A 16,254-nucleotide genomic window follows, 5' to 3' on the forward strand; every position below is an offset into this window, starting at 1 on the left:
GACCCCCAAACACATCAATATTAAACACGAAATAAATGTGAGCTATACATACATTTAAGAAAGATGAATAAAAACTAGTGAGAGAATGATTTTCCAACCCGCTTATTCCAGTTCAGGGTGGCAGGTGGCTGGAGCCTATCCCGGCAGCTCAGGGCGCACGGCGGGACCCCACCCTGGACAGGACGCCCCTCCATCGCAGGGCCACGCACACAGACACTCACTCGGGCTGGGGCGATTTAGACACGACCATCTAACTACCGTGCGCACCTCTGAGGCGTGGGGGGGACTGGAGCCCTGGGAGGAAGCGCACAGGGACGTGGGGAGAGCGAGCCAACCCCACACACAGTGGCCCTGGCCCAGAATTGATTACTTTTCCTCATCAACGTCATAATGAAATCATGTTGAATGAAACATTATTCAAAGACCTCCTGTAGTTGCGACAGATTCCACATGGCCCACAGAGCCTAAAATATTTACAATTTGGCCCTTTGCAGAAAAAGTTTGCTCACTCCTGATTTAGAGTGACTGGGCCACATTCCAAGGTTAAGAGCTTAGTGCTCTTGAGAGAAAGGAGGAATCTGAAGATGGAGAGGAGGCATGAGTGAGGGATGAAGAAGAGAGCTGGGCGAGAGAGGGGGCGTGTGTCTCATCAAGGAAGGTGCCTCCACACAGGCAGAGGTGGGCGCAGGCCTTCAAACCTGCCCACTCCTCCAGGCCACCCTGCCCCGTGTACACACGGCTCCCAGGATGAATCCCTGGAGAAAAAAGGAGGGAAGCCGAGATAAGCCGCTGGACAAGTGCTTTTAAGTTTGTGGAGCGGGCTGCTGCCCAAGTCCCGGGGCCTGGGTCATCCCTGGATCCCAGGGGGCCTGCGCCACTCCAGACAGTCCAGCCCTCACGGTTGGGGAGGTTGAAAGACACACACATAGCTTTAGGCGCAAAAGCACACGTCACCTTCCACGTATTAGCCTACCCATTCTTCTTTAACTTCGTAAACAATGCTCTATTGGAATCTGTGTAATGACAATTTGATGGGACGTCTTTGAACATGTGTAGGGTTTATTTCCTCTTCTGAAAGCAACAGGAATGTGCCTGCAAGTAGCTTTGGCTTCCTAAGGCCTTCCTTGGACCTGAGGATCGAGGCAGAGGCGTTGCGGCTTTAATTTTCTGGCTAATTCAGATGGATGTGGCCTCTGGGCCTGGTTTGGTCTGGCAGTTGTGTCTACTTTCCTTGGCCAGGGTGGGTCTAGTCTAAGAATGCCAGCACACGTTAAGGACTCTTCCCATCCCCGAGAGTCAAGGCAAAGGATCAAAGCTGTGGGCCTCCTGGCTAAACACATCACTCAGGACCTGGTGATGTAGTGTCCCCGTGGCCTGTGGGCAAGACCCACAGTCTTACCATTTCTTGGCTGCTGCCACTTTATGAAAGCTGTCCCTGATTAAAGTGGTTTTGGGAGTGCCATGGCAACACGGGGCAAGGACGGGCCCAGAATGACAAAGGTAGGCTGTCCTGGCCTCCAGCCGGGTACTCTGACCCCTGGGCTGGTGGAGACAGCTCTTCCAGAAGGTTTTTTTGTCTCCCAGCAGATAGTGCCCGCCACCTGGACCTACCCTGCAAGCGCTCCTACCTGGAAGCTCCCTCTGCGGTGGGGGAGGATCATTACTTCCGCTCTCCCCCTCCCTACGACCAACAGATGCTGAGCCCCTCCTACTGCAGTGAGGTGACCCCCAGGGAAGCCTGTATGTACTCGGGTTCAGGGCCTGAGATTGCCGGCGTGTCTGGGGTGGACGACTTGCCGCCACCCCCCCTGAGCTGTAACATGTGGACGTCAGTCTCGCCGTACACCAGCTACAGCGTTCAGACCATGGAGACTGTGCCTTACCAGTCCTTCCCCACGCACTTCACCGCCACCACTATGATGCCTCGGCTGCCCACCATCTCCGCTCAGAGCGCCCAGCCGCCAGGAAACACCCACTTCAGCGTCTACAATCAGCTCTCCCAGTCTCAGGGCCGGGAGCGGGGGCCCCCGGCCACCTTCCCGAGGGAGCGAGGCCTCCCCGCGGTGTGTGAGAGGAAGCCGCCCTCTCCACACCTGAACGCCGCCAACGAGTTCCTCTACTCTCAGAGCTTCTCCCTGTCCCGGGAAGCTTCCTTACAGTACCATTCAGGAATGGGGACCGTGGAGAACTGGACTGACGGATGACTCCCAAGTCTCCTCGCCAGCCCAGGACCACGTTAACCCAGTACTAACCTCGGTGGGTGGCCTGCACTACCAAGAAACGCAGGAAGGTACTCTGAAGGGTGGGCTGTGTGCATGTGTGTGTGCACGCGTGTATTTGGAGAGCCTCGATCTGCTGCCTTACATCTGAGGCCATGACAAGGGGAAAAACACAACTGCCTAAGTGCTTTGGGCTGCAGGAACTGGGTCCGTTGTTTCTGACATCTTGAACATGCCCACGGGTGGGATGGCAGTGGGGAGTTCATGTGAGTTATTTAGAGATTTTTATAATATAATGTTAGACTTACTCAGGGCCAGGTGGTGAGGTCTCTCCCATGGAGAAGGTGGGGGAGGATTCTCATCGCTGGGGTGGGAGGGCTCTGTGCACATCTTAGCGTCCATTCCTAACCTTCTCTTTGCAAGGGGAGCTGAGAACCTTGCTTGGGAGCCGGAGGCCCACTCTCTTGGCTTCTGGAGGTTCTGTGACACGACCCGAGAGGTGGGCTTAGCTAAGCCACAGAGCATAGTCTGAGGGTGGAGCCGGCTGCTCGGTGAGCAGCCTAGAATTGATCCCTAGAGCTCTGACAGCTGAGGGCTGATCCTCAGAGAGGATCACGTGCTAAGTGCCACCTGATGGGCGTGAAAAAAAATTTTTTCCTTCAAAGAGGAGGGAAAATGCAACCAATGGCACCTCTGTCATCATTCGGGTTTTCTTATAAAGCACAAAGCCCCCCACCTCGGTCCCCGAGGCACAGGCTCCCTCTCTCTGTTGTGCAAGACGCGGCCACTCAGGCACCATCTGCATCCTGTGACTGGCAATTATGAAACACGCTTCACCTGGCAGCGTCCCCAGGAGACTGTGCTGAGGCTGCCGCCAGGCATCTCCGGAGCCTGTTCCGCTCCCAGAAAATCCTTGCCTCTGGAGGAAAGCCCAACAGAAATAAAAATGAGAATTGAGAAAACATTCCCTTCTTCCGGTAAATCCAGCCAGTGTGCTCAGAGGAGCAAGGATCACTTTCCCCAGTGAGGTGGGTCTCAGTCCTCAGCCCAGCTCTCTAGCGTTGAACATCAGCAGGCCATCCACGCGGCCGGTGTGAACTCTGCAATCCAATTTGGGAAATCACTAAACTCTTTGCATGCTGAATAGCTATTTATATATTATATAAATAAATAAAGAAATATATATATATATATCTCACAAATGCAGGCCACATGTCAAATTCAGCTTTGCTTTTTACAAATGAATAAACTTTAAGAAATGAAACGTTGGAGGGGGTATTTGGAAAGACATCTATTTAAATTTTTATTACACACTTGATGTTAAAAACTAAGAATGGTTTAGAAAAACATATATAAATGAATAAATAAATAAATATATATATAAACACACAGTACAGATTAAACTTTATTAGCAGACACGTTAGCTAACAGGATATGGAACTTCAAGTGTTTTGTTATATAGCATGGACGTTTTATTTTACATATCGGAACATAAAGCCATTTTACAACTGTGAAGTGTGTGGATGCTCTTTACTCCTGACTTGTCATTTCTTGGCTCAGCAATGGGCTCTGCCTCCTTTTTGCTCATATTTTTTCTCAAGAGCCAGATGGAGCCCTTAGTGCTGCTGAACAGTTCGTACCGCGGAGCCTCTCGGTGCAGAGGGAAGTGAGGACCCACAGAGCCACTGGACCGTGGACTTCCTGCTACTCTTCCGATGATGGGTGTGGATTCCTGCCCACAAAGACTCCAGAAGGGCAGGGTCAGCAGCACACAAGAAACTGTCACCTTTTAGTAGTCAGCACACAACCCGGTGATTTGGGGGAGGTGGTCTCCCATGGAGGGAATTCTTAGTGGGGTTTGTGTAGCTGCTTCGGAAAAGGAGCTGAAGAGCAGCTTCCACGCGGAGACGGGCTTTTGGGCGCCGTCAGATGTGTGAGCTCATCAGCCACCTGCACCCAGAGAGGAGGAGTCCAGGCCCGGCGGAGCCCTCCGCTTGCCCACGCCTCGGCCAGAAAGGAGAGGAAGTCCAGTGCGGGCTCGTCCCACTAGACTAGAAGAGAAGCTGGCGTCGGAAGGTGCTGTTGGGTCTCTCTCCTCACAGCCCCTTGCCTCTTGCCCCTCCCCTCATGGCTCCTTTTCCAAAGCTGTTCACTGTCACCCACCATCTCCAATGCGGGCTGGTAGGGGAAGCCAGGAGAAGAGAAGGCCAGGGTAAGGGTGCCTTTTCAGCCCTGTCCTCCAGAGGATTAAGATGAGGATTCCTGCTGGGTAAAAAGTCAACCTCATCTCCTGTCTCCTCAGAGTCCTGCCCTGTGGCTCTAGGGCTTCTCTCGGACTGGACTTCTTGCAGGGAGGCCAGGCTCCTTCTTCCCTGGCTCTTGGCTCCCACCTTGGGCTTGCTGATCAGAGAGGAAAACTGAACTAAGCTTGGCTCAGGAGACAGGGAAGGAGGGCTTTTCCTAATCATACCTGCTCTGCTCTTTTCTTTCTGGGTGAGAGAAAACTGCATTCTGGGATACTCCACACCTTCTAGAAACCGGGCAGAGGGCTGGGAGCTAGCTGTGGGTTCCCAGGCTCTCTCCAGACACACAGTTGCCTAGGTCCCAGGTAAAGAAAGCCGCTTCTAAAGGGATATTTTGCCTTTAGGCAGCTCACAGCTTCCTCTCAGCTTTCTGGGAGGCAGGAGGTCCTTGGTCTTCCCCACCTGGGCATGGCTAGAGCAAGGCCTGCAGTGGGATTTGTGGAACTTTCCGGCCCCTCTGAATCAACAAGTCAATAAAAAGGGGGCACATGGGATACCCTGGAACAAAGGGCACTATTCAGTAGCGCCAACAGGTCATACATCATCGGGCCAGAAACCTGCCACATGAAAAGTGTCTGCTTCTGCTGTGCCCTGCCTAGGAAGGGAAAAAAAACCCCGATGCACATTCATCTGAGAGGCCATAGGCAGGCAGCCCCTGGGCTCTGCTCTCTAGCCCAGGGCCAGGCCGCTAGGGAAAGCTGGTCTAGGCTCCGAGCCGCAGCTCAGCCACCCAACGGCTCTCCCACGGCAGAGAATGAGAAGAGAAGCTGGGTCAGATTGACAAATTGTTAAAAAACCAAACCAACTTCCAGCCTCTGCCGGGCCTCAAGAGGTCAAGAGGCCTCGGCCGGCCCCACTAATGGAGCCTGCTGGAGGAGCAGCAGCCCGGCCTCGCAGTGTCTTATCTTACAACATAAAATTAAAACCCACTTAAAAGGCCGGAGGGCATGTTAACATTCCCCCTGCTGTCTAATTGAAGTAGTTCCCAGTGCAAAGGATTTCACTTGAAAGATGTCTCCCTCCAAGGCCCAGTCCTCGGCTTGGCGGGCCGGGGAGGGGGCGGGGAGGGCGAGGCTGTCATCTCCAAGCCCAGCGCAGGCTCAGGCTCAGGCCAGAAAAGCACCATGGCTTCTGCTTGCTGCCCCCACCCAGGCGGCAGGTGGCCACTGTGAAGGTTAGGACAGGCTGGGTGTTTGGTATTTTTAAAAAATTTACAAATTCATTAGCAGCTATGTCAGCAGAGGCCAGACCCCTGACATGAAGCCCTGGTAATGATTCAAGCATGGGGAGCTCCGCAGCAAGACCTGGCAGCTCCTGCGGCCAAGAGATTTCTGATCTGTCCCCCACCAGCGCCCTCCTCCCTCCTATGCAAATAGATTACAGGTCTCCAAGGCATACGGAATCAATCAGGGCCATCCTGTGGAGGTGATGAACTCGCACTGGCCATCCTGAGTAATGGGAACCAGTCAGCCCCAAGCCGGCTGGGACAGAGAGCCAAGGTGACAGCTATTAAGCAATTGTATGCGGAACAAAACAGCAAAGGGGCCAGGTAATCAATTCAATTTTCAATGGGCAACCCAAGCAACTGCAGCGTCTGTCGCAGCTGATTAGAGGGCTCGGCTGGAGCTTTCGGTGCGAGCCCATCCCAGATCAGAAACAGGCCCGGGATGAAAAGGGAAAGAGCCGTCTCCTGAGAAGCAGGCGATGAAGGACCCTGTTTTATGTGACTGCGCTTCCTTCTCTCCTTGAAGGAAGAGTAGAAAAAAAGCAAGCAGTTTGGAGATTAGATAGTTTTCTTTTCAGCCATTTATCATTATGAAAGAAAGTAGACAGGGCAGGGGCAGAAAAATCTCCAGTGGGATTTCTGCAAAGTCTCACTAAGAAGGCCCAGGTTTACACTTTGCAGCTCAAACAGCCCCCGCTGATTACCGCAGCCTGACGGGGTCTGCAGAGCGTCCAGAGTCCCTGTTCTCTAACAAGGGCAAGCAGGCCCCCGTGCTCTGAAGATCACAGAAATTCTCCTGCAGAAACCCCAAACCACCAAATTGTATCATTTGTGAAAATTAAAGCCCAAGTTAGAATAATGGGAAGAGAGAGGATGAGACAGAGTCGTGCAAAGTCCCAGAGGGTTAGGGCCCAGCTGTGCCCCCCCCCCCACTGACTGGGCCCTGCTGTGTCTGCCCCAGGTCAGCACTGACCCAGCTGATGGTGGACCCTGGCGGCCAGCTTGGTTCTCCGGTGCAGGGGGTTGGGGGAGGCAGGGCAAGGGGGCACCCACCAGCACGGAAGCAAGTGAGAGAGACCAGCGTTGGGGCTGTGGAGGGAATGGATGAGGCTTGAGAGCAGATGGCAAGGGATCCAGAAACAGGAGGGGGAGCCCAAGGGCAGGAGGGCTCAGGGCTGGGGCAGGGCTGGTGGTGAGGGAGGAAAGGGGACTTAGAAAACAAGAGCAATGGGTGTCCGTGATCAGATCATTCTTATGAGAACTACAAATGGTTGATTCACCTGAACAAAACTAACCTAATAATCTAAAATGCTAATTAAGTGATAAAGTACTACTTTTGTCTAACAGATTTAGGAACATTTAAGAATATCAGTCATTGCTGAGATTGTCATAGTCTTTCTGGAAAAAGCAATTTGGTAGTACAGACAAAGGCTCTAAAAGTGTGCACATCGCAAAGAAAATAACCAGCAATGTGAACACAGCTTAATGCTCTATTATAGTCATTGTGGTATTATTTTTCATAGCCCCAAATTGGCAGAAAGTAAATTATGGTTAAGTAAATGATGATATACTCATATTCTGGAATATGATATAGTCATTGAAATTATGTTTACAAAGTGTAGTTAATGACATGGGGAACTGATTTAAAACTGAGTGAAAAAAGAGGATCATAATATCCTCTAGAATATTTGAAAAGGAAAAGAAAATATTGGTGTAGCCAAACAACAGATCATTAAACAGCAATCAACAAAAGACTGAAATCTGTAAGTACAGATGTCCATGATAAATTATGTAAAAAAAAATTTCTGAGCAATATGTATGGTCTCCCATTTATGTAAAATACAAAGCAAAACCTCTGTGTGTGTATGTGCGCGTGCGCACGCACATATATGTTTGTGTGGTATATGTGTGATGTGTGAGTCTGTATGTCTGTGAGTCTGTATGTGCGTGAGTGATGTGTGAGCCTATGACATGTATTTGTGTGTGTGTATATGTGAGTGTGTGTGAGTTTGTGCGTTAGGGGAACAGAGAAGACATAGGAGGAATTGTTTTCAGATAGTTCCAATAGTTCGCACATCTGCTTTGTTCGACTTGTTACAATGAGCATGTATTACTTCTGAAACAAACAGATTTAATTAAAGAAAAAAAGGAAAGAAGTTGTGAGGCTACAGGTGCCGGAAGTAGAAGAAAGGATGGAAGAGCCGCGCCCAGGCACTGCGGCACTCACCCCGGGGAAGGCTGGCCGCCCGGCTCAGGTGGAGGAGACGGACTCCGGGCCCCTCACCCTGCTCCCTTTCCTCTTGACTCTCAGAATCCCCCTCTGAAGCGCCTCTTCTTCCACCAGGCCTTTAATGCTGCTGTGGGTCAAGGTCTGGGCTTTAGCCTTCTGTTCCCACTAGCTACTCTCCCTGGGCCACGCCGCACCTTCCCGTGGCTCCTTTCACTAGCATACACTGTGAACCTCAAGTCTCATCCCTTTTCCCTCTTCAGACTGTCTCCTGGACATTTCTGTTAAAGAGATGTCAGGATCTCCAGTGCACCCTGTTTGAACCTGAACCCATCACCCCCGCCCAGCCTCCCCTTGCTTTCTGCTTGGTGAGTGGAACCACCAGCCAATGAATGTCCTGCTGCTCAAGTCAAACCCGAGCTTCCGTGTGGACGTCCTCCACTCCCTACCTGCACGCCCCCAACACGTGCCAAATGACACAGATTCTACCGCCTAAAGAGCACTTACATCTGTACGCCTTCGCTGTCTCCCATCAGGCCCGGCAGCATCTGCCACAGCGGCACATCCTTGGGCTGGGCTGCCGGCCCTCTAGTGTTAGCTGTGTGAGGCTCTGGTGTTTAGGCTGCTGTGAGCAGCACTCCTGGGCACTAAAATGTCACTCCTGGGGTGATAGCTGCTCAGACATGTGGAGCCAGGGAACTGCCTGAGGAGGCTGCTCAGGATAAACTGCCACCTGCATCGGCGACTACGCTTTCGGCTGGGTGCAGCCTCAGCCCTCTGCTGTGGCTGCCGCCATGGGCGTGCTGAGGAAGCAGGGCGCTGCTGCAGCTCATCCGCAGGGCCGCAGGCTATATCCCCCGGGGTGAAAAGCTATCTGAGCCCCCTCCTGCCCTACAGGTCTGCATCCAGAGTGTGATGCTCACACTGACAGCTCTCTGGTGTCTTAGCCAGCTACTTCCTAGGAGCAAATGAGCTGCAGGAATACTAGATCAGGGCCATTTCCAGCGTCTGCCCTCCATGTCCCTACATCTCCTTCTCCTCCAGGGATTCCAAATTGTCCCCTCCCTCAAACCCTTCCACGGGAGACCACTCAGCCTACGACAGGATAGGACTAGCCTTGTCTCTCTCTTAAGAAGAGAAAAACCAAACCAAAGACAAGAAGCCCCCCACATGGCTCCCTATGTCAGGCACCTGGGACAGGTGCATGCTGGGAGATGATGGTGCTCCTTGGTCCTCCGCCTCTCCGTCAGGTGCCTGACGAGCAGCAGATGACCCCCGCCAGCCTACCTGCACCCAGCTACTGAGCTAGATGGGTCCTCAGTATGCTCTACTCTGAACCTTCTTTAGATTTGGGTCTAAGGAATTGGAGATTCCTCTAAATGTAAGTTAGTGAATAATTGGTGGTGCTCAGATTTACAATCACCTCCTCTACCCACAACTACCCACCATGACTGGGGTGTAAACTTGGGTTGTTATTGCCCTCCCCCCCGAGGCAGGCTGGTTAAGGAGGGGGCTGTCTTTGCACTCCGTCTCATCCTCTCCCTGAGGCTGGGCCAGTTTGATTTAAACTAGGGAGTCAGTATGTAATCCAGGTACCCCCGAAACAACTGCTTACAGTTCTGGGGATGCCCCCAACCCTGCTTGGCTTGGGCAGCAGAGCTGGGTGTCTTTTCCTTGCCTCCCCAATTCCTGGTCACATGTGCTCCCTGGGAGGACTTGGGAGGCTTATTCTGGAGCCACTTTCCTTCCACCACAAGTTCCTAGCTGGGGTGCCTGAAGCAAGGGCTGGGTCTGTAAAATGACGTTGCTCCGTTAGGAATGATGGAAACTATGTGAGCTGCTTTTAATAGGATCGAATATAGCACAGCACTGCCTTCTCCTTAGACCCCACGTGCTAATGGCCTGGCCCACATGCTCTGTGGCTCGGACTGAACAGCCAAGGGCTGTGTCTTCAGGGCAGTCGATGAACCTGAATTTACTCCAGACACAGCAATGAAGGCTCGGGCATTCAGCTCTGGCCTATCACACTGGAGACCCAACTGTAATTTTCTAGCCCAAGAGAATGAGCTTTTGGCTTCTTTTGCTATCAGTGCAGAGCAGTGAAAAGAGCCTGGGGCTGGGTGTGAGGAGATGTGGGTCCTAGTCCCAGTCTTGTCACATGCTAGCCCTGGGACTTGCCCCGCTTCTGAGCCTCCTTTCCCTTCTTCCTCGCAGGTCCTCATGCCCCTTGCAGCACGAAAGGTCTATGATTCCATGAGCAATGTCTGCGATCATGAATTTCTTAGTAATAGGTGGATCTGTCTGAAGCTACAGCAGGACTCTCTCCAAAGTAAGGGAATGGAGGGAAATTCTAGAACTTCTTTATGTATTCTAATCTCATCCTCCAATAGCTAAGTCTATATCAGTACAGTAGTACATATGTATGACTTACAAGTAAATTTATAAATAATAAATAGTATATTGGGAGTATGTGCTTTAAAGCTTGTTGCTGAAGGGAGCTGAGATTTTTTAAAAAGGCATGGAGACCACAGGGTGACAGAGACGTCACTGTGAAGCTCTGGGCTCTACATGGCCTCCTCTAGAAGGTTTACTAGAGCTCTGGATGGAGCAGCACAGTGAGGGAGTGGAGAGAGACTGGGCCTGGCGCTCTACCACCCATTCATTAGAAGTCTTCCTAATCTCTGTGAGCCTCTATCTCTCCTCATGTTAATTAGGGGTAAGAAAGTGCTCAATTCACTTTGCCCCCTCCCCCACATGGGATGCCAGTCTGCTCAGGTTATTTTAGATGCTAAAAAGATGTGAGGCGTCTTTTCCTGGGAAATTCCTTTTATTGCTTTTCAGGACTTTATTGCTTCTCCTGTCTCACAGTTAAGCCACCTTTAACAGATGCCAAAGCCTAGATCTATGTGCAGTGAGGTGTACAATGCCAAAGGGGGGCAGGAGGGGCATGCTGGGAAGAATCCTACTTGGCTCGTCCAGCACCCCCAGCACCTCACACTTCCAGGGGTTTGGGGCTCATCCAGGATTCAGGATAACATTCAAGGACACTTAGGAAAGGGTATCCCTCCAACAGAGAAGCCAGCCATCTTCACCAGTGCCTCCAGGAAGGAACAGCTTGAGTTTTCCACTCTTCTATCCAAAACCCATTGCCAAACTCAGTGATAGTGGGAATTAATCTACTGCTGAAAGTCCCAACTCTGCCACTAGCTTCTCAGAGGCATTGGACAAGTCCCTCCGTCTTCCTTGGCTTCAGCTTTCTCATTTATAAAAAGGGATGAGTAATATCTGTGCTGCCAGCCTCCTAGGCGTGGCCCTTGGGCCAGATGAGATGCTTGGCATCAAAACATTTAGTAAGAAATGAGAGGGATTGCAATCGAAGCCTCCTGTTGACCCAATTAGTACCAGTCCATGCTCATTTTTGCATTTTCATGGGGAAAAAAGCAAAACCCCACTGCATTTTATAGACTAAAAATGGGGAATGGCTGCCAAGGTGCTGAGCAATCTCATCTGCTCCGAGAGGTGGATGATTTAGCAGCATCACCTGCCTCATCATTATCGTTGCCCTGCCTGCATCCTCAGCTTTTGACGAGGTCAATTTCCTGCACACACAGAAAAGCCCATGGCTGGGGTCGGGAACAATCGGCCACAGTGCTCCTCTCGGATTGTTGATCCTTTCATTTCCTCCAGCAGACTCCTGCCGCGGACCAAGTTCTAAGTTTTATGCCACTCTTTTGAACTGATCATTTACAACAGCCCTAAGCACCAGCCTCTCTCGCTTGTGCTGTCCAGCTACTGCTCTGGATGGCAAGACGGCTAATTGGGACATGATCCCAGCCAAATGGCAAGAAAGATTCAAAAAGCTGGTTCCCTGGACCTTAAATATCCTGCCCACAACTTTACAGCTCGGGCAGCCTTGGAGGAAGCGTGAGTCATACCCACAACGTGAGGCCGCTGCTTAGGGAAGGCAATGACAGTTTTCACGCTTTTAATAAACCGCTGCATTATTAGAACTCACCAAAGCTGAATTTAATGAAAGTTTTAGGCCCCAAGGCCTGAATTTTTCTTTTGTGTTGCAAAACGAAACCAACTGGTCCAATTCAAATTAACCCCAGAAAAGGCATAGGCTTTAATTATGTTTCTTTCATTCTTTTTCCTTTCTCGCCTTCTTTTCCTCTCCCTTTCTCCACCCTCTCATTTTCAAACGTTGCTGGCGATTACACTCTATTGGAAGAAAAGGAAATGTACGGGAGGAAGAAGAAATAAAATATGAGAAACACATTCAGAGAGTCAAAGTTTCTCTACAGGCTCCTTTAAGGAAAGTTACTGGTAAGTGACACAAATTCATGGGAAAATTTTTAAGAAGAGAAATAAAAAGGCAAAAAATACCAGGTTCTCTCAACGTGTACCGGAGACACAATCTGATAAAATTCAGTTAGCTCTGCTAAGCATCACTTCATAACAGGCAACTCTGCTCAACACTGGTGCCCCCAAACAAACCGATAACCACTCCAGAAATAATAAGGCAAGTCCTTTATTTTTCCAGTTTCTGGGGCTGAGCCCTAGGGGGAGGTGGGGTAATGAAATGTGCCGCCTGCACCTGGCCTTGACTCTTAAGAAGCCCGGGCGGCAGGAAATACTCTACAGCAGCTTCCGTATTTGCAGGAGCCAGAGAAAAGACGTCTTTCCTCCCCTCACAGCCACGCTCTTAAACAAAAGTTCACTCTCCAACCCTCACCCCAACTGGGGGCACTTTACCCAGTAGAGTGGGCTCTCAAATGCACCCTGGTCCTTTAGGGAGAAGAAAGGCCAAGCTCCGGCTACCAGCCCTCTGGCGGCCTCAGGGAATGTGCTCGCAGCCCTTCCCCAGGGCAAGTCGGTGAATCCCCGGAGCCCGGAGCCCAGAGCACGCACAGAACGCCCACTTGAGCTGCTGGACCGTAAAGTCACCCAAGATGTTGGCGGGGAGGGAAACTATTTCAAATGCACTGCCTTAGGCAAAGGAGCAGGAGACAGAGAAGGGCTGGGAAAAATCCCGGGCGCAGAGTGGTCTTTGTCTTAGCCGGTTCCTCCTTTGGGGGATCAGCTCAGCTCCGATTCCTGCAGGGAAGTCCCTGCTTGGCATCAAGGCTGGCCTCAGGCATAAGATCCTAATTATTTGAATGGTATTTGTTTTCATAGCTCTTTTTTTTTTAATGTGTCCAGGTCGATGGCATTTTAATGCCTTATTAAACGGGAAGTTTTACAGCAGTCTGTCTGTTCAGTCTCTGGGCCCGTGCCTGGACTTTGTGTGCAGGGATTTTATCTTTCCTGCTGGCTGAAAATATTTTCCGAATTCCCTATAAAAGTTTTCGAGATTTCCTAAGACAAATAGAGCTCCACCGGCTCTAAAATGACCTTGATGCCGTCGGAATTACACTCAGACACGTGCGCTCTCCCTTGTTTACACAAAGTACTGAACTTCTCTGTGCTCTCAACTCCGCAAATGTGCCGGGGCATAAAAACACAGCTGTACCTGGGATGGCTCCCCAGAACCCCGTCCTTTACCGGGTCCCTCCATCCTCTCCGACAGCTGCAGCATCGCTAAGCCTGTCCTGGAGGGGCGCTTAGTAAGAGTGGGCAGCAGCGCAGGGCTGAGGGGAGCAGCCAGACCTGCAAAGAAACAGGGCTCTAGTGAAGACCGCGGCCACCGGGAAGAAAACCAGCCGAGCCCCTCTGTGTACTTGTGAGCCTTTAGAGTTCATGACAACATGTTGTTCCGAAGGAAGCTGACGGTAGAGAGTATTGAAATAAACCACGAGTCAGGCAACTTAGTGTCGTGGAAAGAACCTAGAATAGGCTTAGGTGCCGATCTCAGTTCCAGCACAATTTAGTAAGTGATCTTGGGCAAATAAAATGGGGACAATGATCTACATCTGTACGTATCTCAGGGTTACGGCGAGGGTTGAACTTAAGTAATGTGCCTACAACATCTGGAGCAGTGACTGACACAAGTGACTGTAAATAGCTGCCATTACTATTTCACGAGGGTCCTTAGGACTCAGCTGGGCGAGAGTACAACTGTGGTGGGTACTCAGGCTTTGTTAAGGGTTCTGGAGGTGGGAGGGGAGGGATGCCTGAGGGACTGGAGGCCCACCCTGGGCCACATACAGCACTAACTGGTGGAACCAGACTTTAAATCCAGATCTGACTCCCCAAACCTGTGCTGGTTCCACTATCCATCTTGCAGAAATTACATATGGGGAATTATGTCACCTGCCTGCACCACAGCCCTAGCCTGAAGCAGCAAAATGAGGCTTATTTTGCTTAGTTGGCATTAAAAAACAACAACAAATAAACAAAAAAACCCTCCAGGGCTAACTGCTTAGCTACTGGGAAAGCTCCCTCTGAATTTCTGTTTCACTGGGTCATTTTTGAACCTTGCTCTCCTGGTGGTGTATCACTAAAAATGCCACATTTAACATTTAGGAGAGACAAATGCCCTGGAGATGAACTGACAGGAATGCCCAGCTCACTCAGAACACTTCCTGCTCATGCCACGTCTGCTGGCAGGAAGCACGTCACAACCAAAGATGGAAGGTTGCTTGATGCCTGCAGTTGGAAAGGGTAATAATCAGGGGTCATGGTTATGCTTCCAGGGTTAAAACCTTTTATTTTATTTTTTAACTAAGACCTTCAACTTTCACAGAATCAGTCAAAACTCTCAATTTTAAGAAATATGTTTCATTCTCATTCCTTGAAATTCAATGTGATTCCTTTTCAATTCAGTTTAGTCTTGTTTTGAAATATTGCCTTTTCTTTTTGTGATCTCTTCTTTTTATGTGTTTAATTATCTTAAACATATTTAAAAATAATCTCTGGATGATAATGATTATGTTATCTAAGGTTCTTGGGGTGTGTGTGTCTAATTCCTCCATTCATTGGGTCTCCTGATGTTTCAACACAGGTTTTTTCTCCTACATCTAACATGTTCTCTCTTATTGTGGTTTTTCTTTCTTCCTTGGAATTCTGCATGAGGCCTGTTAGAGCTCAACTTGGGCCCTTATACACTAATGATTCAGAAATCAAGAGACAAGTCACTTCTCTCTTTGAGTATCAACATCTGTATTTCTATTGCCTTCTGGGTATTGTTACCTGAGGTCCTATGGATACCTCCAGTTTTCACGTTCAAAACTGAACTCTTTCCCCCACAAAAAAAGCTTCTTCTTCTGAGTGTCCTAAGCAGAAGTTGATGATTGACCCATCACCTGGTCACCTAGGAGTCAATGTTGTTGCCTTCCTTTTCTGCCCCTCCCCTTTTTCCATATGCTGAAATGCAGGTGTTTTTGTTAAATAAGGCCAAAAAGAGTGAAAACAGCAAAGTTAGAAGTTCTTGTGCGCAAGGCGCTATAAATGATGCGAAATAAAATATGGTCTTTACATTTGCAGTGGTAAGAAAGAAATGCTATTAAAAAAGAAAACCTGATTGCAGCCACTTCTATTATAGGAAAGTTGAAAATTTAATTTCCAGGTTAGATAACATTATTGTTTAGGAAAACACTTTGATGGAACTTCCTGGCTGGGAAAAAACACAGCCTCGATATACTAGATAGAGAGCTGAATTTCTCTGGGGAAGAGAGGGACAGGACTTGGGTTTCTGTAGAGAATCAGTGGGAAAGAGGTGGGGTGGGACCATAAGATAGAGATGTCTGGAGATATGAGGAAGGACTAGGGAGAAAAGAGGGCCTAAGAAGATGGCAGTAAGCTAGAATTGAAGAAAGGAAAGTTTCTTTTGGGGGGGGGTGGAGGGGAAATTCTCTGTAACAGGAATGGCCTGAAGACTCTATGACAGTGACACTCATGTCCATGTTGCTTACTGCGCTATGTTGTTAGCTCTCCTATGAGTCTCATAAAAATATATTCTCCATGACAGCCTTGCCTAGATGGTGTTGGAGGAAACTAAGGGTGCAGACAATAAGAAGAAATGAAACCTCCTCCCAGCCCCGCCTTGGGGCCAGTGTGGAGGAAGGGCAACTCAAGACCGTACCCTGGAAACACAACTCCCTTTCCTCAAGGGTATCAGGAGAAAGTGATCTCTGAAAGGGGGCGGGCAGACACTTAGGTTGCACTTACAGTCTAGAGGAGGAAATAACACAAGTAAAATCATAACTGTGATACAAAACAGTGTAAGACCTGTGTCATAGAGTTGTATATACAAAGACCTACTGGAGGTGCAAACAGGAGAACAGAAACATTGAAATCACCACATCCAAGGCGGGCGTTGATGTTAAGGAGCATGAGGAA

General features: G+C 49.8%; 1 protein-coding gene across 4 annotated transcripts in view; it reads left to right on the forward strand.

Annotated features, from left to right (window-relative positions):
* TBX4 (T-box transcription factor 4) overlaps positions 1–3,734 on the forward strand; it is a 28,403-nt gene extending 24,669 nt beyond the window's left edge. For 3 of the 4 annotated variants that reach the window (XM_087826258.1, XM_087826256.1, XM_087826259.1), the window contains one exon: positions 1,585–3,734. In XM_087826258.1, coding sequence (XP_087682384.1) covers positions 1,585–2,204 — 620 coding nt within the window. In that variant the 3' untranslated portion in view covers positions 2,205–3,734. The remainder of the gene's footprint in view (positions 1–1,584) is intronic. The other variant, XM_087826257.1, reaches the window with a different exon arrangement.
* The last annotated feature ends 12,520 nt before the right edge of the window (positions 3,735–16,254 follow it).

The sequence above is a fragment of the Miniopterus natalensis genome, chromosome 17, assembly GCF_054644295.1.
Source record: "Miniopterus natalensis isolate mMinNat1 chromosome 17, mMinNat1.hap1, whole genome shotgun sequence".
NCBI lineage: Eukaryota > Metazoa > Chordata > Mammalia > Chiroptera > Miniopteridae > Miniopterus > Miniopterus natalensis.